This window comes from Colletotrichum abscissum (genome assembly GCF_030869225.1).
Source record: "Colletotrichum abscissum strain IMI 504890 chromosome Unknown Scaffold_31.1, whole genome shotgun sequence".
NCBI lineage: Eukaryota > Fungi > Ascomycota > Sordariomycetes > Glomerellales > Glomerellaceae > Colletotrichum > Colletotrichum abscissum.
In genome coordinates, this window is record NW_026850221.1 from 445,499 (window position 1) to 462,479 (window position 16,981).

Here is a 16,981-nt window from a genome sequence, read left to right on the forward strand (position 1 = left end):
AGCCCATCATCGTACGAGAGTTCCTCTATTCAGCACTTTGCCTGCCGGAGGGTAAGTGGTCCTGCGGTAAAATCAATGAAGCAAAAGCATAACGCAGCCTGGCAGACCAGACGCCGCGGTCTAGGCTTGCAAGAGAGATCGGACTTCGTCCCGCCCGGGTTGTTCCCTCGATTGCTGGCCACCATCTCGATGGTGAAGATCTGTGCGCAAGGTTCAAAATCACTCTAAGTAAGAGGGAAATCCTTTTTGCTGTTATTCTTCGGATTAACTCAGCATGGAAGGAGGCTTTGGGTGGGCATTCAATCACACCATGAAGACTTCATGCCCTTGGGCAATGTGCCTTACCCAGGTCTTCCACGCCTGGTCATGTTCCTCGATGAGATGATTGATGAGGATTCCTGGGCGTCAAAAGTATTGTCACTCAGGTCAGATAATGGCCACTCAAGCCATTCTCAAACCAGACTCTAGGGGCTGTACAGCCACATCTCGTTAAATATTTAACCTTTTCCCAATTTCTCCAAGGGACATGGGTCCTTGCGTTGACAACTCAAAGTGAGGTGATATTCAAAAGTGACTTGTGACGCTAATATCATGGGATTGGTTAAACTTCCCGGAATGCCTTGATGACTAACAGCCGTGTTCATACAGCCGCTTCAAAGTCGGCTACCACCCTCCTGTCAAGCCTGCGCAGCCTTCATGGCAGCGATACGGTGCTTGGTCCGCTCAACCACATTCTTCTCATCGTAGATACCGTTGACGCTAGGCGTGCTGTTGACGGTCTGCGCCCACCTGTAGAAGCTGGGCGCCTTGTCCTCCAGCGACGTCAGGATACTCTTGGGGATGAGCTCGTAGTTTGCAAACGAGAACAGCCTCAGTGTGAATGAGCCTGTAAGGACCTCGGCCAAGGTAACCTTGTCACTGCCGCCAAAGTACGGACTCGCATCCTTCAACAGCGGCTCAACCTCCTTGGCGATAACGTCAATGAACCCAGCCGCAACCTCATTCGCCTCTGCTTCCGACTTTGCGAGCTGCAGCTTGTACAGCGACGAGTTAGCCTTGCTAAAGTAGGTGTCGACGAAGAAGTTGATGCGTGCGCGGCGCAGGGCGGCGTCCTTGCTGCCCGGGGCGGGGACGAGGTGGGACGGGTGAGCGTCGGCGAGGAACTGGCTGACAATGGCGGACTCTGTGATGATTTCGCCATCGTAGGAGAGGGAGGGGACGAGGCCGCGCGGGTTGATGGCCAGGTACTCCTTTGTGCGGGGCACCGAGAGGTCGATGATTTCTTCCTCAAAGGGGAGGCCCAGTTCTGCGAGGGCGATGTGTGCACGGTGAGCCCCTGAGGATTCGGGGTTAGCTATCTGTGTATCTTGGCCTCCTCTTGAGGCCGGTAAATTTTCATTTGTTCGAGGATGATGCGGTGGTTTGAGTCGTGAGACTTCATGAGGGGTTGGCAGTATGCCTTGATGCTTAATTCTGCACGTGGCTCCCGGGGGTAGGAGGTTACGTGAAGAGAGGAAGAGGGGTTGGACACGAAGAGACGGAAATCAACGAGGGTGAGGCTAGGAATGGATGTCACGTACATGGGCAGCCGTGGTTGGTGTACAGCTTGATCTTGGGCGCGGCGGAAGACATTGTCAGGATTCTGTTTCTGATCCAAGCCTATGTCGATGATTTGGACAGCTGCTAATTGTGTTGTTTGTCGGGAATTTGAGACTTGATGTCTTGGCTTTCCAACTGGAGGACTGCGGGTGGATTGACTGGCGATGGTGAGGTTGGTGCGTATTTGAAGGAATCGAGTGTTGATAATTGATTACCAATGCAACAGTGGTAATACAATGAGGTCGGAAAGTTGCACCATTGAAAGACCGATGTCGTGATGCAACTTGTTCCCTCACACTCAAGAAAGGAGGGGGAAAACAACCCCGCTTACTCGATTGCTTGGCTCCAGTCCCCTTCTCTGAACTCCCGGCGGAGTTTACGGGGAAAGCAGCCCAACATGGTACACCCAGCTTAGAAATCAAGGTTCGGTGCTCGGCACGAATTTCACATCCGCAGGTCTATTCTCCCCGCCTCTCCTCAGAGAGCCTGTCCTTGCCCTTGCAATCATGCATTCACTACATTCTGCAATAAGAGTGAGTGCAGTAGGATGTATCCGACTGGCAGATACAGATAAGAATGGCCCTCTTGTAGATGGTGGCTCTACCTCATGTATGTACTGTACCTATCATAGATCATAATATATCATCTGCCGTATCAGAGCATTGAAACTCCACACCTCCCGATGCGACACAGACGAACCTCGTCTTCCCGTCCCCATGTACATAGGTCCATGTAGGTCCATCTGGAAGAGCATCCGTGCGTCCGGAAACCGACATGAAGACCCTGAAGGAATTCCGATTCCGATTCCTAGGGCTGAGACTAAGAGGGGTGGGGAGCTCTCTTCCGCTACGACCTGGACAATATCAATCTGAGAATCCAGCATGACTACCGGTACCCCAAAGTCCGAGACCATTGAGTTCCTTGGCGAGAATGAGCGAATAGTTGAAGTCTGCCAGCGCACCAGGGCAAGGGATTACGATGGTCTAGATGCGTGCTGTTGAGCTCGGCAATCGATCGAAACAGCTCATGCCTGCCAGTCCATCTTCCTTGCCTTTCCGTACGCAGACCGCTGGATCGTCCAGTGACGGGAACCTGGATCGTGATCCCGGGAGTGTTTTCCGGAGCATCCGAGAAAAGACGACATTGAATGAATCGCGAACGATGCGTCCCTGTAACACTCGATCGTCGCCAAGAGATGTCATTTGCATTTCGTGCAGGCAACATGAGTTCGTACGATGCATCGCCATCCCTCCAACAAAGTAAAAATCGGGATAAGTGAACTTTCATCAGTTTCCTCTAAGGAGACAGTGACCCGCAGAGTTGGCAACAACGGCTGTCTGACATTTCTTTCGCTCATTAAACAGGTTACAAAACTCTAACTAATATTGTCCTGGATGACATTCTTCATAAGCTCGTGGTTGTGGGAGTAGTCAATCTCAACGTCGACGATGCAGACTCCCTGATAACTCAAAGCCTCCTTCATGACGGCTTCCAGTTCCGACGAACGACTGACGCGCAATCCCTTGGCACCAAATGCCTCGGCATACTTGACAAAGTCGACCCCGCCCAAGTCGACGCCTGAACTGCGGCCGTACTTGTCGACTTCCTGAAACTCCACCATGTTATACTTTCCATCGTTCCAGATGAAGTGCGTGATGTTGCACCCCTGCTTCACGGCAGTTACTAGCTCCTGTCCGCTGTAGAGGAAGCCGCCATCGCCACTGATGCTTACGACCTTTCTGGAGCAAGGCGGCTCCTGGGCTAGAGAGGCGCCAATGGCCCATGGGAGAGCCACGCCGAGAGTTTGCTGAACGTTGGAGACGAGGAAAGACTTGGGGCTGTATGCGAAGTAGAAGCGCGACAGCCAGATGTACATGCTGCCGACATCCGATGTCAAAGTCGTCAATGAGGGCAACAGACCCTGCATGAGCTTAATGAAGTAGAGAGGGTGCACAGGACCGTCGCCGGTCTGGCCCAGAGCCTGGGGGCTCTGTTCCCAAGCGTGGAATTCTGTGAAAATGGACTTTGCTATCTCGGATTCCTGCGGGCGGGAGACGTTTGCCAGGATGTCGCCCAGCGCCTTGACATTGGCGGCGATGGCGCCCACCAGTTCGAGTTTTGGGTTATAGAAGGCCCCATAGTCGGCGGGAATCCAATCCAGGTGCAAGATCTCAAGGTTTTGGCTCTTGTGCCAGGCGTCGGCGTCATATTCGGATTGATCGTAACCTGCAACGATGACGAGATCAGCCTGGGACAATAGCTTATCGCCGGGTTGGTTGCGGAAGAGGCCGATGCGGCCGTAGAAGAGATGAGCGAGCTCCTGGCTGATGGAACCCGCGGCCTGGAAGGTTTCGACGACGGGGATGGGGTGCTTGCGGAGGAAACCGTGGACAGCTTCGACGGCATCTGGTGTTGCTGCCCTGGACCCTAGGAACAGGACTGGGAACTTTGCATTTTGGATCATGGCTGCCGCCCTGCTCAGTGACGCTGACGGCGACGTGCCATACTGAGGCGGCGTGAAGGCGCTCGGGGGCAGCGCAGGGATAAAAGTCTTGGTTCCGACTGTCATGATATCGATTGGTAGGCTGATAGCTGTTGCACCCTGCGGGTACGCCGTGGCGGTTCTGAAGGCATCGAGCATAATCTCCGAGATCTGATCGGGATGCACGGCGCCAGTGGTCTTTTTGGTGACGGGCTCGAGTAGTTGAACGCCCCTCAAGCTCTGATGTGTCTTCTTCGCAGCCTGCACCCGTTTGACATCGCCGACAATGGCAACAACGGGTGCACCCTCATCGTTGGCGGTCACGAGGCCGGTGACAAGGTTGCTAGTTCCCGGGCCGGAGGTGGCAATGCACACACCGGGTCGGCCTGTGATCCTGCCGATCGCTCCGGCGATGAAAGCGGCATTCTGCTCATGACGGCAGACGACCAGCTGGATCTCGGGGCGGTCAATTAGGGCATTGAAGACGCTATCGATCTTGGCGCCCGGAACACCAAAGATGTGTTTGACGCCGGCGGCGACAAGAGAGTCGATCACGACATCTACTGTTTCTGAAGACATTGAATGATCGTGAGCGTATTTGAGCGTGGTATCGAGTCAATGCAGAGAGCACGATTCTGATTCACTCCTGATTAGGATGAATAGAAGTGAAGCATTAGGTGTGTCTGATCCTGTCGGGTTTAGCTGGGCAAGGAATGCTGAGGGTATAAGGGAGCCTGTTTGCGTCAATTGCAAAGGGCCCTGCAAGAATGAGAAAAGATCAAGTGGTCATGAGCAAAAGCAGGAACTTCAGCTTCACGTTCGCGATCACGATATCGGCGAGAGGCGGAGATGGAGAGAGCAAAGGTGGATATTGTAATGCCGCAAAGTTCCCTAGCGCTTGGCCGTCAATCGGTGAGATCTGAGTTGTTGAGGAGCAAGAGGCACCAAAGTTCAAAGACCGAAAGAGCGAGGCGGCGATGTGGCCGGTGATGCCGTGCGACTGACGTCAGCGCCCTCCTCGGAGCAGTGGGACCCAAAGCGGCGCCTCCCAATTCCCACTTCACTGTGATGGACCTTGATGACTCAACCATTAACCCCGGGAAAGAGCCACACGTTCGCAGCTTCCGTTCGCTGAAACTCAGGAAGGTCCCGCCTGCGCTTGTCCCGGAGCCGCCTTCCGTAGCCTCCCGACGCCTCCGATCCGGTGGACGGAGGCAGGCGCGTGAGCAGGTGTGCTCCTTCTGCTCTGCAGTAAGCAGTCAGCAATAGCGGGCCGCTTTCGTGGCCAAACTCAAGGGAACCCCAAACCTTCACTCACCACCACCTCATTCATTCATCGTCTCACTTTCCGTAACCACCCCTTCTCATTTGGCAACTGCAGCTTATTTCAGTCCTACTTCCGATACCCTAAGAACTCGATTTCACGCTCAGCAACAACGAGAACACCGGTAAACCATATCAGACACCATGGCGGTCAATGAAATATTCCAGTACTCCATCATCTCGGCTCTGATGGACGGCGTCGCCTCCAAGGGCCTACCGGTATCAGAACTTATCTCCCACGGAAACCAAGGCCTGGGAACATTTCGCTACATGGTCGGCGAGATGATCATCCTCGACGGAAAGCTCTATCAAATGAAGTCAGATAACACCGTGACCCCAATCGACACGAGCCCGGCCTCCGATGCTGTCGCCCCCTTCGCCATGGTCACCCGCTTCCAGCCCACAGCCACCATCAAGGCCGCGTTCAACAACAAGAAGGAGCTCTTTGAGCACCTCTCACAGGACTTCCCCGACTCGAAAAACTTCTTCCTCGCCATCAGGATCGAGGGTGTCTTCAAGGGTATTACGGTGCGGACTGCCGGCGGCCAGAGTAAACCCGGCGAGAGCCTAATTGAGGTCGGCAAGCATCAGGCGTCGCACACCTTTGAGGAGCCGGTGCGGGGTACTGTTGTCGGCTTCAGATCACCAGAGTATACCATGGGCATCAGTGTAGCCGGCGATCATCTTCACTTCATCACTGAGGACCGGACTCAGGGCGGACACATCCTGTCTTTTGGCACGGACGGCGAAGTCGAGATTGGTGCCGCGCAGATTTCAAAGTGGCACGTTGAGCTGCCGACGAATGATGCAGAGTTCAACAAGGCCGCACTGGAGGGCGATAAGGAGGGTATCGCTGCCGTGGAGGGCTAGCAGCGGACGTGAAGCAGTGTAGAAGCATACGATAATAATCCTAATGACTGATAATCACGTACCAATAGCATGGACGTTTTCGACATGGTCGCAATGCGAAGGGAGAAAAGAAAGCAGACACACAAAACTGGATTCCGACTGGATTCACAATTTGATCATGGTCCGCTTGTGAGAATCATCCGAAGCAGGACAATCTAGCCACTCTGGCAAGCCTGACGGCCAAGCCAGCCGCGGGTTGCTCGTGGTTGCGAAGTCACCAATTCTTTCTTTCTCATCTTATCGTCGTACAGTAGGCGTATTATTTGGTGAGTGCTGAATATCCTTCAAGAGAACAATGTTTCAAGATCACAACAAGTCACCGGGAAGATAGAGTAGTAAAGTTGAAAATGACATATTAATTCATGTTCACAAAAGGCAAATCCTTCTGCAGTACAATATACAGGTGCCAACAACGGAGTGACCGTGATGACATTGCTATGCCACAAATGCAAGTGTTCGCCATTCTATGGATATACCCGGGTAGTCCCAATGCCTTTATACCGATGCCAATTTGATGAGAAATGTGTGAAAGGGGAAGAAATCAAACAAACCAATCAACCGCTTAGGAAGTGTAACTGCAGCTGTTGGGGTCGGTGATCTGGACGGCGCGGACAGCAATGCCAAGGCAGTCAGTGTTGCCGGCAGGGTTGGCGACACCGGAAGAGATCCAGACGGACCAGCTGTCCTCGATGCTGTTGGGGCAGGCCAGGAAGCTGGCGCCGTCGAGGGTAAGGTCGCCATACTGGTCAACCTTCCAGCCGGTGCGCTCGCCGTTGCGGGGCGCGGGCTGGGCGCCGGTGGTGTAGCCGAGCTTGCCCTGGCCCATACCGGAGCGGTCGGCGTAGAGCTGCTGCGGGGTGGCGGAGGCGGCGTAGAGGTAGAGGCCGCCGTCGTCCTGGTTCAGGTAGAAGGTGGCCGAGTCGTCATCCTCGGTGCTGTCGCAGGTGGCGTTCTGGTTGGGGAGCTGGAGGAAGATGGAGCTCTTGGCGGCCTGGAAGGTCGAGAAGTGCACCTCGCTGGCGGAGCGGAGGGCCATGAGCTGGAACTTTGCGTCGGCGGGCAGGCCGGGGGCGGTGCCGTTTGTGGTGCCGTTGTTCTGGCGGGTAATGAGCTGGGGAACCGCGGCGCCGGAGACGGCGGTGATGAGGGAGGCCGCAACGGCGAGGGCGTTGGTGAACTGCATTTTGATGGTTGTGTTTGAAGTGACTGTGGGTGTAAAGACTGATGTGGTCGGATGATTACTTTGTGATTAAGATTGCTGGTTGTTGAATGTGGTGAGATGAGAGTTCTAACAATTCCCTGAGGAGGGGATCCGTCGCTCGTCTTATATCTCGGGTTGACCATCACAGAATGCTGGTTGCTGCGGTGCCACCAGAAAGCTCTAGGAGTCCAGGGGACCCCGTTTCGATGATCATCTCGTAATCACGGGGTGCAGAAAGCGAGGTCGCGTTGGTTGCGCCAGTCCAACCAGTGCCCAAAGTTGAGTATGTGCACTGCCGGGGCGAAGATCTTCTCGTAATGCCGGCCAGGGATACCTGCGGAGCCTGATTGACATCATGAGCCCTGCCTCCTGTGGTTCGCAGTGGAGTCGCGGACAAATACGAGAGGAGCCGCCTCGCAAGGGGAGGCGAGGGTGAGTGACATGGCATGGTACCCTCGGAGAGACTTGGCGATGCGGCATCCCGCCTCCTAGCGCTGCCGTCTGCGCCGCCCGCGAAACCCGTTGCTTCTACCCCGAGATTTTGGTTGACCTTCGCACCTCGGTCTCTGCACGTTTACTAACAAAGTGTGTGTGTGGATGGAGAAGTTGAAAGCGCCACAACCGGCGGCCTCGGGAGGACGGAGCCGGCCAAGGAGAAGGTGAGGATGCCGATTGGTTCGGTTCTCTATGTAGCACAGCCATTGTCATGGATGATGGATGAACCGGTGGTCCCTATTCGACACAATAACAGAAAGATGGGGAAAAAGAAGAGAGAAGAAAAGAGGCAGAGCTGAGAGCGAGAGGCTGGCGGTGGCTGGTCCTGCTGAATCGCACACAAACTCAACCACAAAGCTGCGCCCCCCAGCCACCCAGAGTTGCCAGACCAATATCTGTCGTGTTATGCTGTGACCAGCACATACCAACATAGGGCAGAGGTGGGCAGTGATGTCACAAACAAACGACCGGCTGCCCCACGTCCCCTATTTTCAGACATTTTAGGCATTTTAGACAGGAGCCGCCTCTTTGGGACTCGTCTTGGCTTTCCTCATGGCGACATGGCCGAGGAGCTGCGAAGAGTCTAACTCCCCGGGAGGCAAACGGCTAAACGGTATGGGCCAAGCGCCGTAACGTAGCATGTAACTCTTGCTCAAGGCAGAGCCTCCGGGGCTAGGGAAGCGAGAGGTAACCCGTTTCCCGACCGATCAACACATTTTACATAAACGAAACGGCCAACAAGGCGACCAGAGAAGAGAGAGAGAGAGGCGACAAGAAAAAACAGAGAGTCAAGGACGCTAAAATGTCGGTCACTTGCTCCCAGTCAAGGGTCCATCAAAGTGAAACTGACGCCAGCCCAGCGTCGCTCTCGATAACGCCGATGAACCTTATCCTATTAATAGCCGAGTCAAGGGTTGGCAAAGCCAGGTCGATCCGCTAAAATCTCTTTGGGTGCTAGGTGTGCTTTTCCGGAGAATATTCCACAGCTTCTTCCAGCAGCTGCTGCGTCAAGCGCTTGGCACGCTTAGCTCGGGGGGCGAATTCGCAGTGACTCGTGCGCTTGCCAGGAGAAAAACACGGTCCATCGTCATTGGGATTCTTTCCATAGCGTTGGGCGAAACATTGACAGAGACAAAAACGAGCGTGTCTGTAAGTAAGCCATTCTCGGTGCAACTCGATCCTGACGGTGCCCGAACTGCTTGTCAGAGAGAGGCCTTCCAGTTCGATTCATGGGTCACTGCAATGGCCTGATGGGAAATCCGTCGAAATGGCTCAAGGGCCGTGTTCGGACGATCTGCTGCCCCAGAAGCTTTCAAGTTGGGACGAGACATGGAGACGTTGTTCCCACCCTTATCCCGCATATACCCAGTTATTCCAACCTTGATGCGCATTTTTATTTCTTTTCCACCCCCTAAGCCCCGGAAACCTGACCAGCGAAGCATTCGACCCATGTAGAGAATATTGGATACTATTCTAGAACGGCACAACGGCATGGGCATGACCGAAGATTGTGTACATCGAATCTAGACGGCGTTGCATTCGTCCGATTGTTTCCTTTTCTTTTCTGTTTCCGCTGGTGATCTACCAGTCCCTCCAGGACATGGTCATGATTAGTGTATGTAGATGATCCATCATCCATGACTGCACTTAAAGCGTCTCCAAAAATATCCAAGCTTAAGCAGCACAGTGTGTCGATCACCAATCCAAATCGACCAACGCAAAACAATCAAGCCGTTTATCTAAATTCGCGCATGATATGGGCGATCATTTCTCGTGAAGGCAATGTTCGGCCGAGAAGAAGTTTCACAGACTGCAGGCAGCCCGCTGCCCAGTCGTGAGATAGGGATAGACACGGGGTAGGCAGAAGAAAATATGGTTGGGCACAGGTATCAGGGAATAAAGCTGAAGGACTGCCAACGCCCAGGGCACAACTTGACTCATTCATTGGGGCACAATCAATTTTGTGTTGTTAATGGGCGTTGCGATCATCACGTCTCATCTGTCCCGAATGTGTTATCAGACTTCAGAGACAAAGTCTCCTCAAGGTTTTCTACCCACATCGACGTGGACCTTTTTTGGTTGCCGTCTGACTTTTCAGAAGATTGCGATATACGTCTACCGAAATGAACGAAAAAACATAATCGAGAGAACACACCGTCCTCTCGAGGCGCCAGAAACGGTGCGGTTGTGTTTAGAGAAATGTTGTGTGCCACAAAGATTCCTGTACGTCGTTTCATTGCCATGGGGTGGGAGAAGTAGATTTTGAAAAGAAACTCAAGATCATTGTGCTTCCGATCCGTGTAGTGTAGGTACTTTATTGCTTCATGCGCTTCGCCAATAGACAAGCATCATTTTTGTGAACATGATGGTTACCATGCTCTCTCCTCAGGGACCCCTACCCACGGTGCCGCATGCCGGCATGGCCTACGCGGGAAAAGCGTCCGAAGCCCTGTAGCATCCAATGCACCTCTCCTTCGCTTGATGAAACTAATCCACCCCCGTATTGCGCTGCAAATAGCCCTTGTGAATAGAGACGGGATCACCGATGTCTTGCTCGCTTACAGGTTCTCACAGCAGGCTTGCTAGCAAGCCTGAATCTCATCTGGGCCCTGGCCTGTCAGCTTCAAGCTCCTCAGGGATAGGCGCGAGAAGCCCTCCAGGAACGCGAGAGGGGCTAAGGAACCTGACCATCGACACGCATTTAGACACTGTTCCGTAAAAGAGACCCAGATTCCTGTTTGTGATTGGAAGAAGGCGTAAATGGCCGAAGCCTCGAAGCCTCGTCGTGGAGGATTCATGTACAATTACCAGTGACCCTTTGTCTTACACTCGATCTCGCTATTACTCACATGGATTACATTTTCTTTCGGATGCTGATCTTAGTTGCTACATTTAACCTGCAAGTCACTTGGTCATGGTAGTTGCAAAATCCGATTTCGACATCAAATGCGTCGATGGCACTCGTCTCGCTTTCACCATCAACTCAATCGGTGCCATTGCAAACTTCGCTTCTTACGTCGCACATTGTCTCGTGCTCTGAGCATGTCCGACATGAAGGGAGTTATGCTAGACTCTATTCAAGAATTGGGCCCCGTTTATTCAAGCTCGATGATTCCGGTCGCTACAAAGAGGGTTTGATGGAGAGATTTTCCATTTCATTCTCGTGCTGAGAAGCGTGTGTTTCAATAGTAGTACGTCAATCGACTCATTCCTCTCTCCGTTGTTTCTCAGTCAACTGACTTTGACGTGACGAATCTTTAGAGACGATTGACATTCTACAAGCTGGCCCTTACATGCAGTTAATCAACCTTGACGGCAAGCTCAAAATTAAACTTACAATCTAGAAGTTTCTACAGGGCGACAAAAAACCTCTTTTCGATTCCTCCACAGGCTTCAGCCAGCCCTGAGCCTCTGGTTAAACTGTTGTTCTCTTTACAGCTCGATGAGCAAACTGACCATCATCTTAGTTTCATCGATCTGTGCCAATCCATGCGTATGTCGAAAGACCCTCTCGATTATTACCAAGTAGCCTAATATGTCACGTGTTGGTGGAGAGCCAGACCGACAAGTTACAACGCATCTTTCATCTCGGAGCTGCATTCCTAAGAGATGTAATCGCTTCCTCAAGATTCGCTCAAGCCCCGAGATTAAGATCATATCGCACTTCACGGGCGAAGGCTTCTAGCGTGTAAGTCAACTCGACTTGCTTGACGAGGAAGTTGAAAAGCACCTCCACACACCAGAGTTCAGACTAGAATTAGAGCAGAAAGCGAGCAGCAACATCTCAATGGCCCCGGATCTAGGGTGTTGGATAGAAGCTGTGGAAATCTTGAACTAGATACATCAGCTCGGTAAGATATCACTTATACCGATGCTAACCGGCAGGAACACTTTTAACAGCAAGGATGGGCTTAAAAAGACTGGCAAGTCTTGAGTTAATACAGGTAGCTCTGTAACCTGGGCCTCGGCTTATCTTGCGGGGAACTGTGCTAGGTATCTGGCGGGGTTTGTAGGTGCTTGGTGGCTTAAGGAGCTAAGCTTTTGGGGAAAGCTGGTACCAGTCAGCGTCTTGAATTGTAACGATTCGTCGAGTGATTTCTCAGTCATCTTTGAGTTTGACCACTCACAGCTCCTTACCTGTTATTACGGACATAGATATCATTGTAGACAACGAGGTGTCTTTCTGATGTAGATGTGAAGGTGCCAGACTCAGCGTTATATTGTACGGATAGACGGGAGTGTTTTACCGAAACATGCAAGTCATCTGTACTTGCAGGGCCCACAAATCTCGCTATGACATAGCTCTCGACCTGAGATGAGGGGAAAACCAAGGGGCGTTGAAAAGGGAAGCTTGACCAAGTCTCAGTGTATGTGGATATGAGGGGTCAAGCTTACCTGGGTATTTCATCCTTCCATCACCTCCATAGACCTTACCACTGGCCCCCAAAGTGCCCTCAACATGACTCAAGTTCGCAAACCTTCAAGCGTCAAGCTCGCGGAGTATCTCTTCACTCGCTTACACGATCTCGGCATAGGTGCCATCCACGGTGTTCCAGGAGACTTCAACCTCACATTGCTCGACTATGTCGAACCCGCAGGGCTATTATGGGTCGGCAACGCCAACGAACTGAACGCAGGATACGCTGCCGATGGATATGCTCGTATCAAGGGCGTCGGGGCCCTCATCACGACATCCGGCGTTGGCGAGCTCTCAGCCATCAACGCTGTCGCTGGGGCGTATGCTGAACGCGCAGCCGTGGTCCACATCGTTGGCACGCCTTCTAGGGTCCTACAGGATAGCAGGACCTTAATGCATCACGGCTTCAATGATGGAAACTACAGACGGTTCGCGGAGATGCACTCTCACGTCACCGTTGCGCAGGCGAATCTCAGAGATGCATCTTCGGCACCGCGTCAAATTGACGAGGTACTGAGGCAGTGCCTGGCCCATAGCCGTCCGGTCTACATTGAAATTCCTCAGGATCTGGTTGCCGTACCGGTTTCGGCCGATAGGCTAGATACACCGATTCAGCTTCCCGATGCTGTGCCAACATCGGCCGACGAGACTGCTCTCGCAGCAATCCTGGGCAAGATACACGCTGCGAAACATCCCATGATTATCGTCGATGGAGAGACGAGGCCGTTGGGTCTCGTCGAGCAGACCGAGAAGCTGGTAAAAGTGACGGGCTGGCCGACCTGGACTACTGCTTTCAGCAAGTCACTGGTCGACGAGAGTCTACCAAATTACCACGGTATCTATACAGGTAGATTTGCCGATCCTGCTGTCAAGACGTTCGTCGAAAAGGCGGACTTGATCCTGTGCTTCGGTCCTCATTTCAGCTCGACAAACACTTATGCTTTCTCAAGCATACCCAAGCCGGATGTAACAATCCTCTTCAGCGACAACATCAAAGTGGCGGACCAAACGTTCCGCGATGTCACCATTAGAGCGGTAATCAGCTCCCTTCTCGGACAACTCGAAAAGTCCAAGATTCATCATTATAATCCTTACCCAGAACTTCCTAAAGACCACGGCATGAATTTCTCGGAGGTGGAGAGTGAAGAGAAGATAACTCAGTCCAAGTTTTGGCATCTCACGTCCAGTTTCCTGCGCCCAGGGGACATCATATTCGGAGAGACGGGAACGGCCGGCCATGGCTCTCGAGTCTTTGCCCTACCGCCCCATACTAGAATGTTCCTGCCGACAACTTGGCTTTCCATCGGATACATGCTTCCTGCTGCGCAAGGCGCGGCCTTAGCGCAGCGAGAACTGATCGAGTCATCCAAATACCACGAAATTCAGGAGGCACGCACGATTCTCTTCATCGGCGATGGTAGCTTCCAGATGACGGTTCAAGAGATCTCTACCATGGTGCGCCACAACCTTGACGTGATCATCGTCCTTCTTAACAATGACGGGTACACCATTGAACGATGCATACACGGGTTGGATCAGTCCTACAACGACGTCGCCCGTTGGCGCTACTTGCAGGCGCCGGGTTTCTTCGGAGGCAATCCAGAGACGTATACAGGCTCTGCAAAGACCTGGGGTGAGCTGGAGAAAGTGTTGAAGGATGATGAGCTGAAAGATGGGAAGGGCTTGAGGATGGTGGAGGTTTTCATGGACCTTGATGACGCGCCGGCGGGCGCCCTGCTTGAGTTACTCAAGAAGGAGAAGGAGAGAATTGCAGATGGTCAAGCATAGGCAGGGTAGTTGATAGACGATACGCGTATCAAGAAAGATTCCCGATTGGCCTTCAACATGCGATTGATTCCAAGAAGAGGGGGACGGCAAGCACAGAAAGTATAGTCTCAAGGATTGAAGTCGGCATATTGACCTATTCACGATACTCTCAGTTGGGGTTCCCATATGCCGCAGTAGATATGAGTTGCTATCAACAAAGAAGCACAATGTATATGGGATTTATTGTAGAAGTTCACATTTCGAGCTTCGCTTGTGCGGCCGAACGCATCTTCAGCTTTTCCAAAAGAGTACTTAGCTACAAAGTGGCCTTTAGACAAGGCTTGTTGACGCCTTGAATACATAAATACGGAATATACCTTTTATAGCTTTATTTCCGAACTTCCGATGACAAGATGCGGGGTGATCGGCAGTTGCCAAAGTGTCACAGTAAGACAGTGAAGACGGCCCGTGTGGGAGCGAATCTCGGAATCGGAAGCGTTGTTCTTGAAGATGTTGGCTAATTGGCTAACGCGGAGAGGCCGAATGAACATTAACTTGCTTGCTAAAAGGACGTCGTTGTACTTCTATCCCTACCTTTTCGCCTCCGGCGTCTCAAAATTCTGAGACAAGAAATTGAACAATTCAACTACCGAACCAGTGACCTTCCCGAGTATTTCTCAACTTCACGGCAATTCCATTCTCATTTCATAGCAAAAATGGCCATTGTTTCGGAAGTTGTTGCATCCGTCTCAGCTCATCTTCCGATTCTGATTGTGGGCATTTTGGCGATTCACCTGGTCCGAAACTTCGTAAGAAGAGGAGTTTCCAAGATACCAGGCCCATTTTTGGCCAAGATCTCCAACATATGGAGGTTCGTTGATGTAGCGCGCGGAAGGGCTCATGAGACACACATCAAGCTCCATGCACGATACGGGCAGTACGTGAGACTTGGTCCAAATTTAGTCAGTGTCCAAAATCTCGAAGCCTTGAAGATAATTTATGGTGTAAACAAGGGATACCGCAAGGTTAGTTCGACATGCCATGGAGAACCCGTAGCGTTTGCTGAGATACTTCTACTAGACCGAGTTCTATGCGGTACAGCAGCAGCTGGCAAACGGCAAACCGACGCAAACCCTTTTTACGACCCTTGACGAAGACTTCCATGCGAAAATCAAGAGACCCATCTCAAGTCTTTATTCTATGAGTACACTGACCGAGTTCGAGCCCTTCGTTGATAGCACGATAGAAAAGCTGCTGGAGAAGTTGAGCGAGTTTGCCGATGCTGGACAGGAGTTGGATCTCGCGACATGGCTCCAGTATTGTAAGTGATACAGCCTAGTGACTCTAAATCACGCAGCTGACATCAATGCGTCTCAAACTAGATGCTTTCGATGTGATTGGGGAGTTGACCTTTGGCAAGCCGCTCGGTTTTCTCGAGCAAGGCCAAGACGTCGGTGACGTGATGCTTTCATTGGAAAAGATGGTTGACTATGCAGGAATGGTGAGTTTGATAAAGAGAAATAAGTAGTAAGTCGCTGACACACTATGTCTTCAGATTGGCCAGATACCTTGGCTGGATCATCTCTTCATTAAGAACCCGATCAAGCGCAAATTTGGTGGTGGGTCGACCGGAGCTGTCGCTCGATTCGCGCGTCAGTGTCTCGAGGAGCGTCTTCATCGCCCCGAGGGAAAAGTAGAAAATCCTTCCCACCGCGACTTTCTTACTCGCTTCTTGGAAACCAAAAATACGCACTCACAGGTTGTCGATGACCGTCAGGTCTTCTCATGGACACTCAGCAACGTCAACGCTGGGTCAGACACGACAGCAATCTCACTACGAGCGGTGCTCTATTACCTCCTTAAGAACCCCTGGACTCTGAAAAAAGTCATGAAAGAAATTATGTGGGCTAGGGAGAAAGGGAAACTGTCGATACCGGTGACATGGAAAGAGAGTCAAGAGCTGCCGTACCTGGATGCGGCTATCAAAGAAGCGCTCAGACTTCATCCCGCAGTCGGCCTGCTACTCGAAAGAATTGTTCCTAAAGCCGGAATACAGCTTCCTGATGGCCCATTCCTTCCAGAGGGCACCATTGTCGGTATCAACCCATGGGTCATGCATCGTCATCCTGCATTCGGCGATCATCTCGAGTCCTACGTGCCGGAGCGATGGCTGCAAGGCGAACACGAACCTCTCAAAAGTTATGAAATTCGGAAGGCAGAGATGCAAGGAGCAACATTCACGTTCGGTGCCGGACCACGTACGTGTATCGGCAAGAATATCAGCTTGCTTGAGATCTATAAAGCGATCCCAACTCTTCTCTATACCTACGATGTAAGCAATACATCCAACTGGTAGAAATCAGACTAACAGCTCCACACCTCTAGATCAGCTTGAGCTATCCAGACAAGGAATGGGATACTGTGAACGCATGGTTTGTAAGACAAAAGAACATCCATGTCATGTTGGCCAAATCCGGCAGGAGTTGAGATCTGTAGATGCCAATCAACCCATGACTAAACTGACGTATTGGCCCTTAATGGCATTGAACATTGAATGAAATATCTTATAGTCTTCTGATTACAGATCGTTGTAGTGCTGGGAACGGAACTAGAGATTGATCATGTTGTATGATTAAGTAATTATGTACGGGAAAAAATATCATCCCGTCGGTTTCTTTGGTGTTGTAATGAAGATCAGTTGCCTTTGCTCGGAGGCCCCGCTACCACTGCCGTGCACTGAACAACGCAACATAGGGGGACAAGTGGGTAATTACCGATGGGATAGCCA

The 16,981-nt window shown here is 51.9% G+C and overlaps 7 protein-coding genes across 7 annotated transcripts; 3 read left to right on the forward strand and 4 right to left on the reverse strand.

Annotated features, from left to right (window-relative positions):
• Nucleotides 1-677: 677 nt before the first annotated feature.
• On the reverse strand, nt 678-1,632 carry CABS01_11471 (glutathione S-transferase domain-containing protein; the record flags this gene model as incomplete). The annotated part of the gene is made up of 2 exons (XM_060544826.1): nt 678-1,336; nt 1,581-1,632. 2 exons carry the CDS (start codon nt 1,630-1,632, stop codon nt 678-680), a joined length of 711 nt encoding a protein of 236 aa, XP_060397648.1.
• A 1,342-nt stretch (nt 1,633-2,974) lies between these two features.
• On the reverse strand, nt 2,975-4,660 carry CABS01_11472 (acetolactate synthase; the record flags this gene model as incomplete). The annotated part of the gene is made up of 1 exon (XM_060544827.1): nt 2,975-4,660. One exon carries the CDS (start codon nt 4,658-4,660, stop codon nt 2,975-2,977), a length of 1,686 nt encoding a protein of 561 aa, XP_060397649.1.
• Nucleotides 4,661-5,548: 888 nt separating this feature from the next.
• Nucleotides 5,549-6,274, forward strand: CABS01_11473 (alpha-acetolactate decarboxylase; the record flags this gene model as incomplete). The annotated part of the gene is made up of 1 exon (XM_060544828.1): nt 5,549-6,274. One exon carries the CDS (start codon nt 5,549-5,551, stop codon nt 6,272-6,274), a length of 726 nt encoding a protein of 241 aa, XP_060397650.1.
• A 601-nt stretch (nt 6,275-6,875) lies between these two features.
• On the reverse strand, nt 6,876-7,496 carry CABS01_11474 (cell wall protein PhiA; the record flags this gene model as incomplete). Its single annotated transcript, XM_060544829.1, has 1 exon — nt 6,876-7,496. The coding sequence occupies one exon, from the start codon at nt 7,494-7,496 to the stop codon at nt 6,876-6,878; it is 621 nt and encodes a 206-aa protein (XP_060397651.1).
• A 160-nt stretch (nt 7,497-7,656) lies between these two features.
• Nucleotides 7,657-7,962, reverse strand: CABS01_11475 (uncharacterized protein; the record flags this gene model as incomplete). The annotated part of the gene is made up of 1 exon (XM_060544830.1): nt 7,657-7,962. One exon carries the CDS (start codon nt 7,960-7,962, stop codon nt 7,657-7,659), a length of 306 nt encoding a protein of 101 aa, XP_060397652.1.
• Nucleotides 7,963-12,468: 4,506 nt separating this feature from the next.
• CABS01_11476 (thiamine pyrophosphate enzyme) lies at nt 12,469-14,214 on the forward strand (the record flags this gene model as incomplete). Its single annotated transcript, XM_060544831.1, has 1 exon — nt 12,469-14,214. One exon carries the CDS (start codon nt 12,469-12,471, stop codon nt 14,212-14,214), a length of 1,746 nt encoding a protein of 581 aa, XP_060397653.1.
• A 596-nt stretch (nt 14,215-14,810) lies between these two features.
• CABS01_11477 (uncharacterized protein) lies at nt 14,811-16,680 on the forward strand (the record flags this gene model as incomplete). Its single annotated transcript, XM_060544832.1, has 5 exons — nt 14,811-15,218; nt 15,274-15,514; nt 15,576-15,694; nt 15,749-16,525; nt 16,579-16,680. Coding segments are annotated over 5 exons (1,647 nt in total), but the record flags the coding sequence as incomplete, so codon positions are not given.
• Nucleotides 16,681-16,981: the final 301 nt, after the last annotated feature.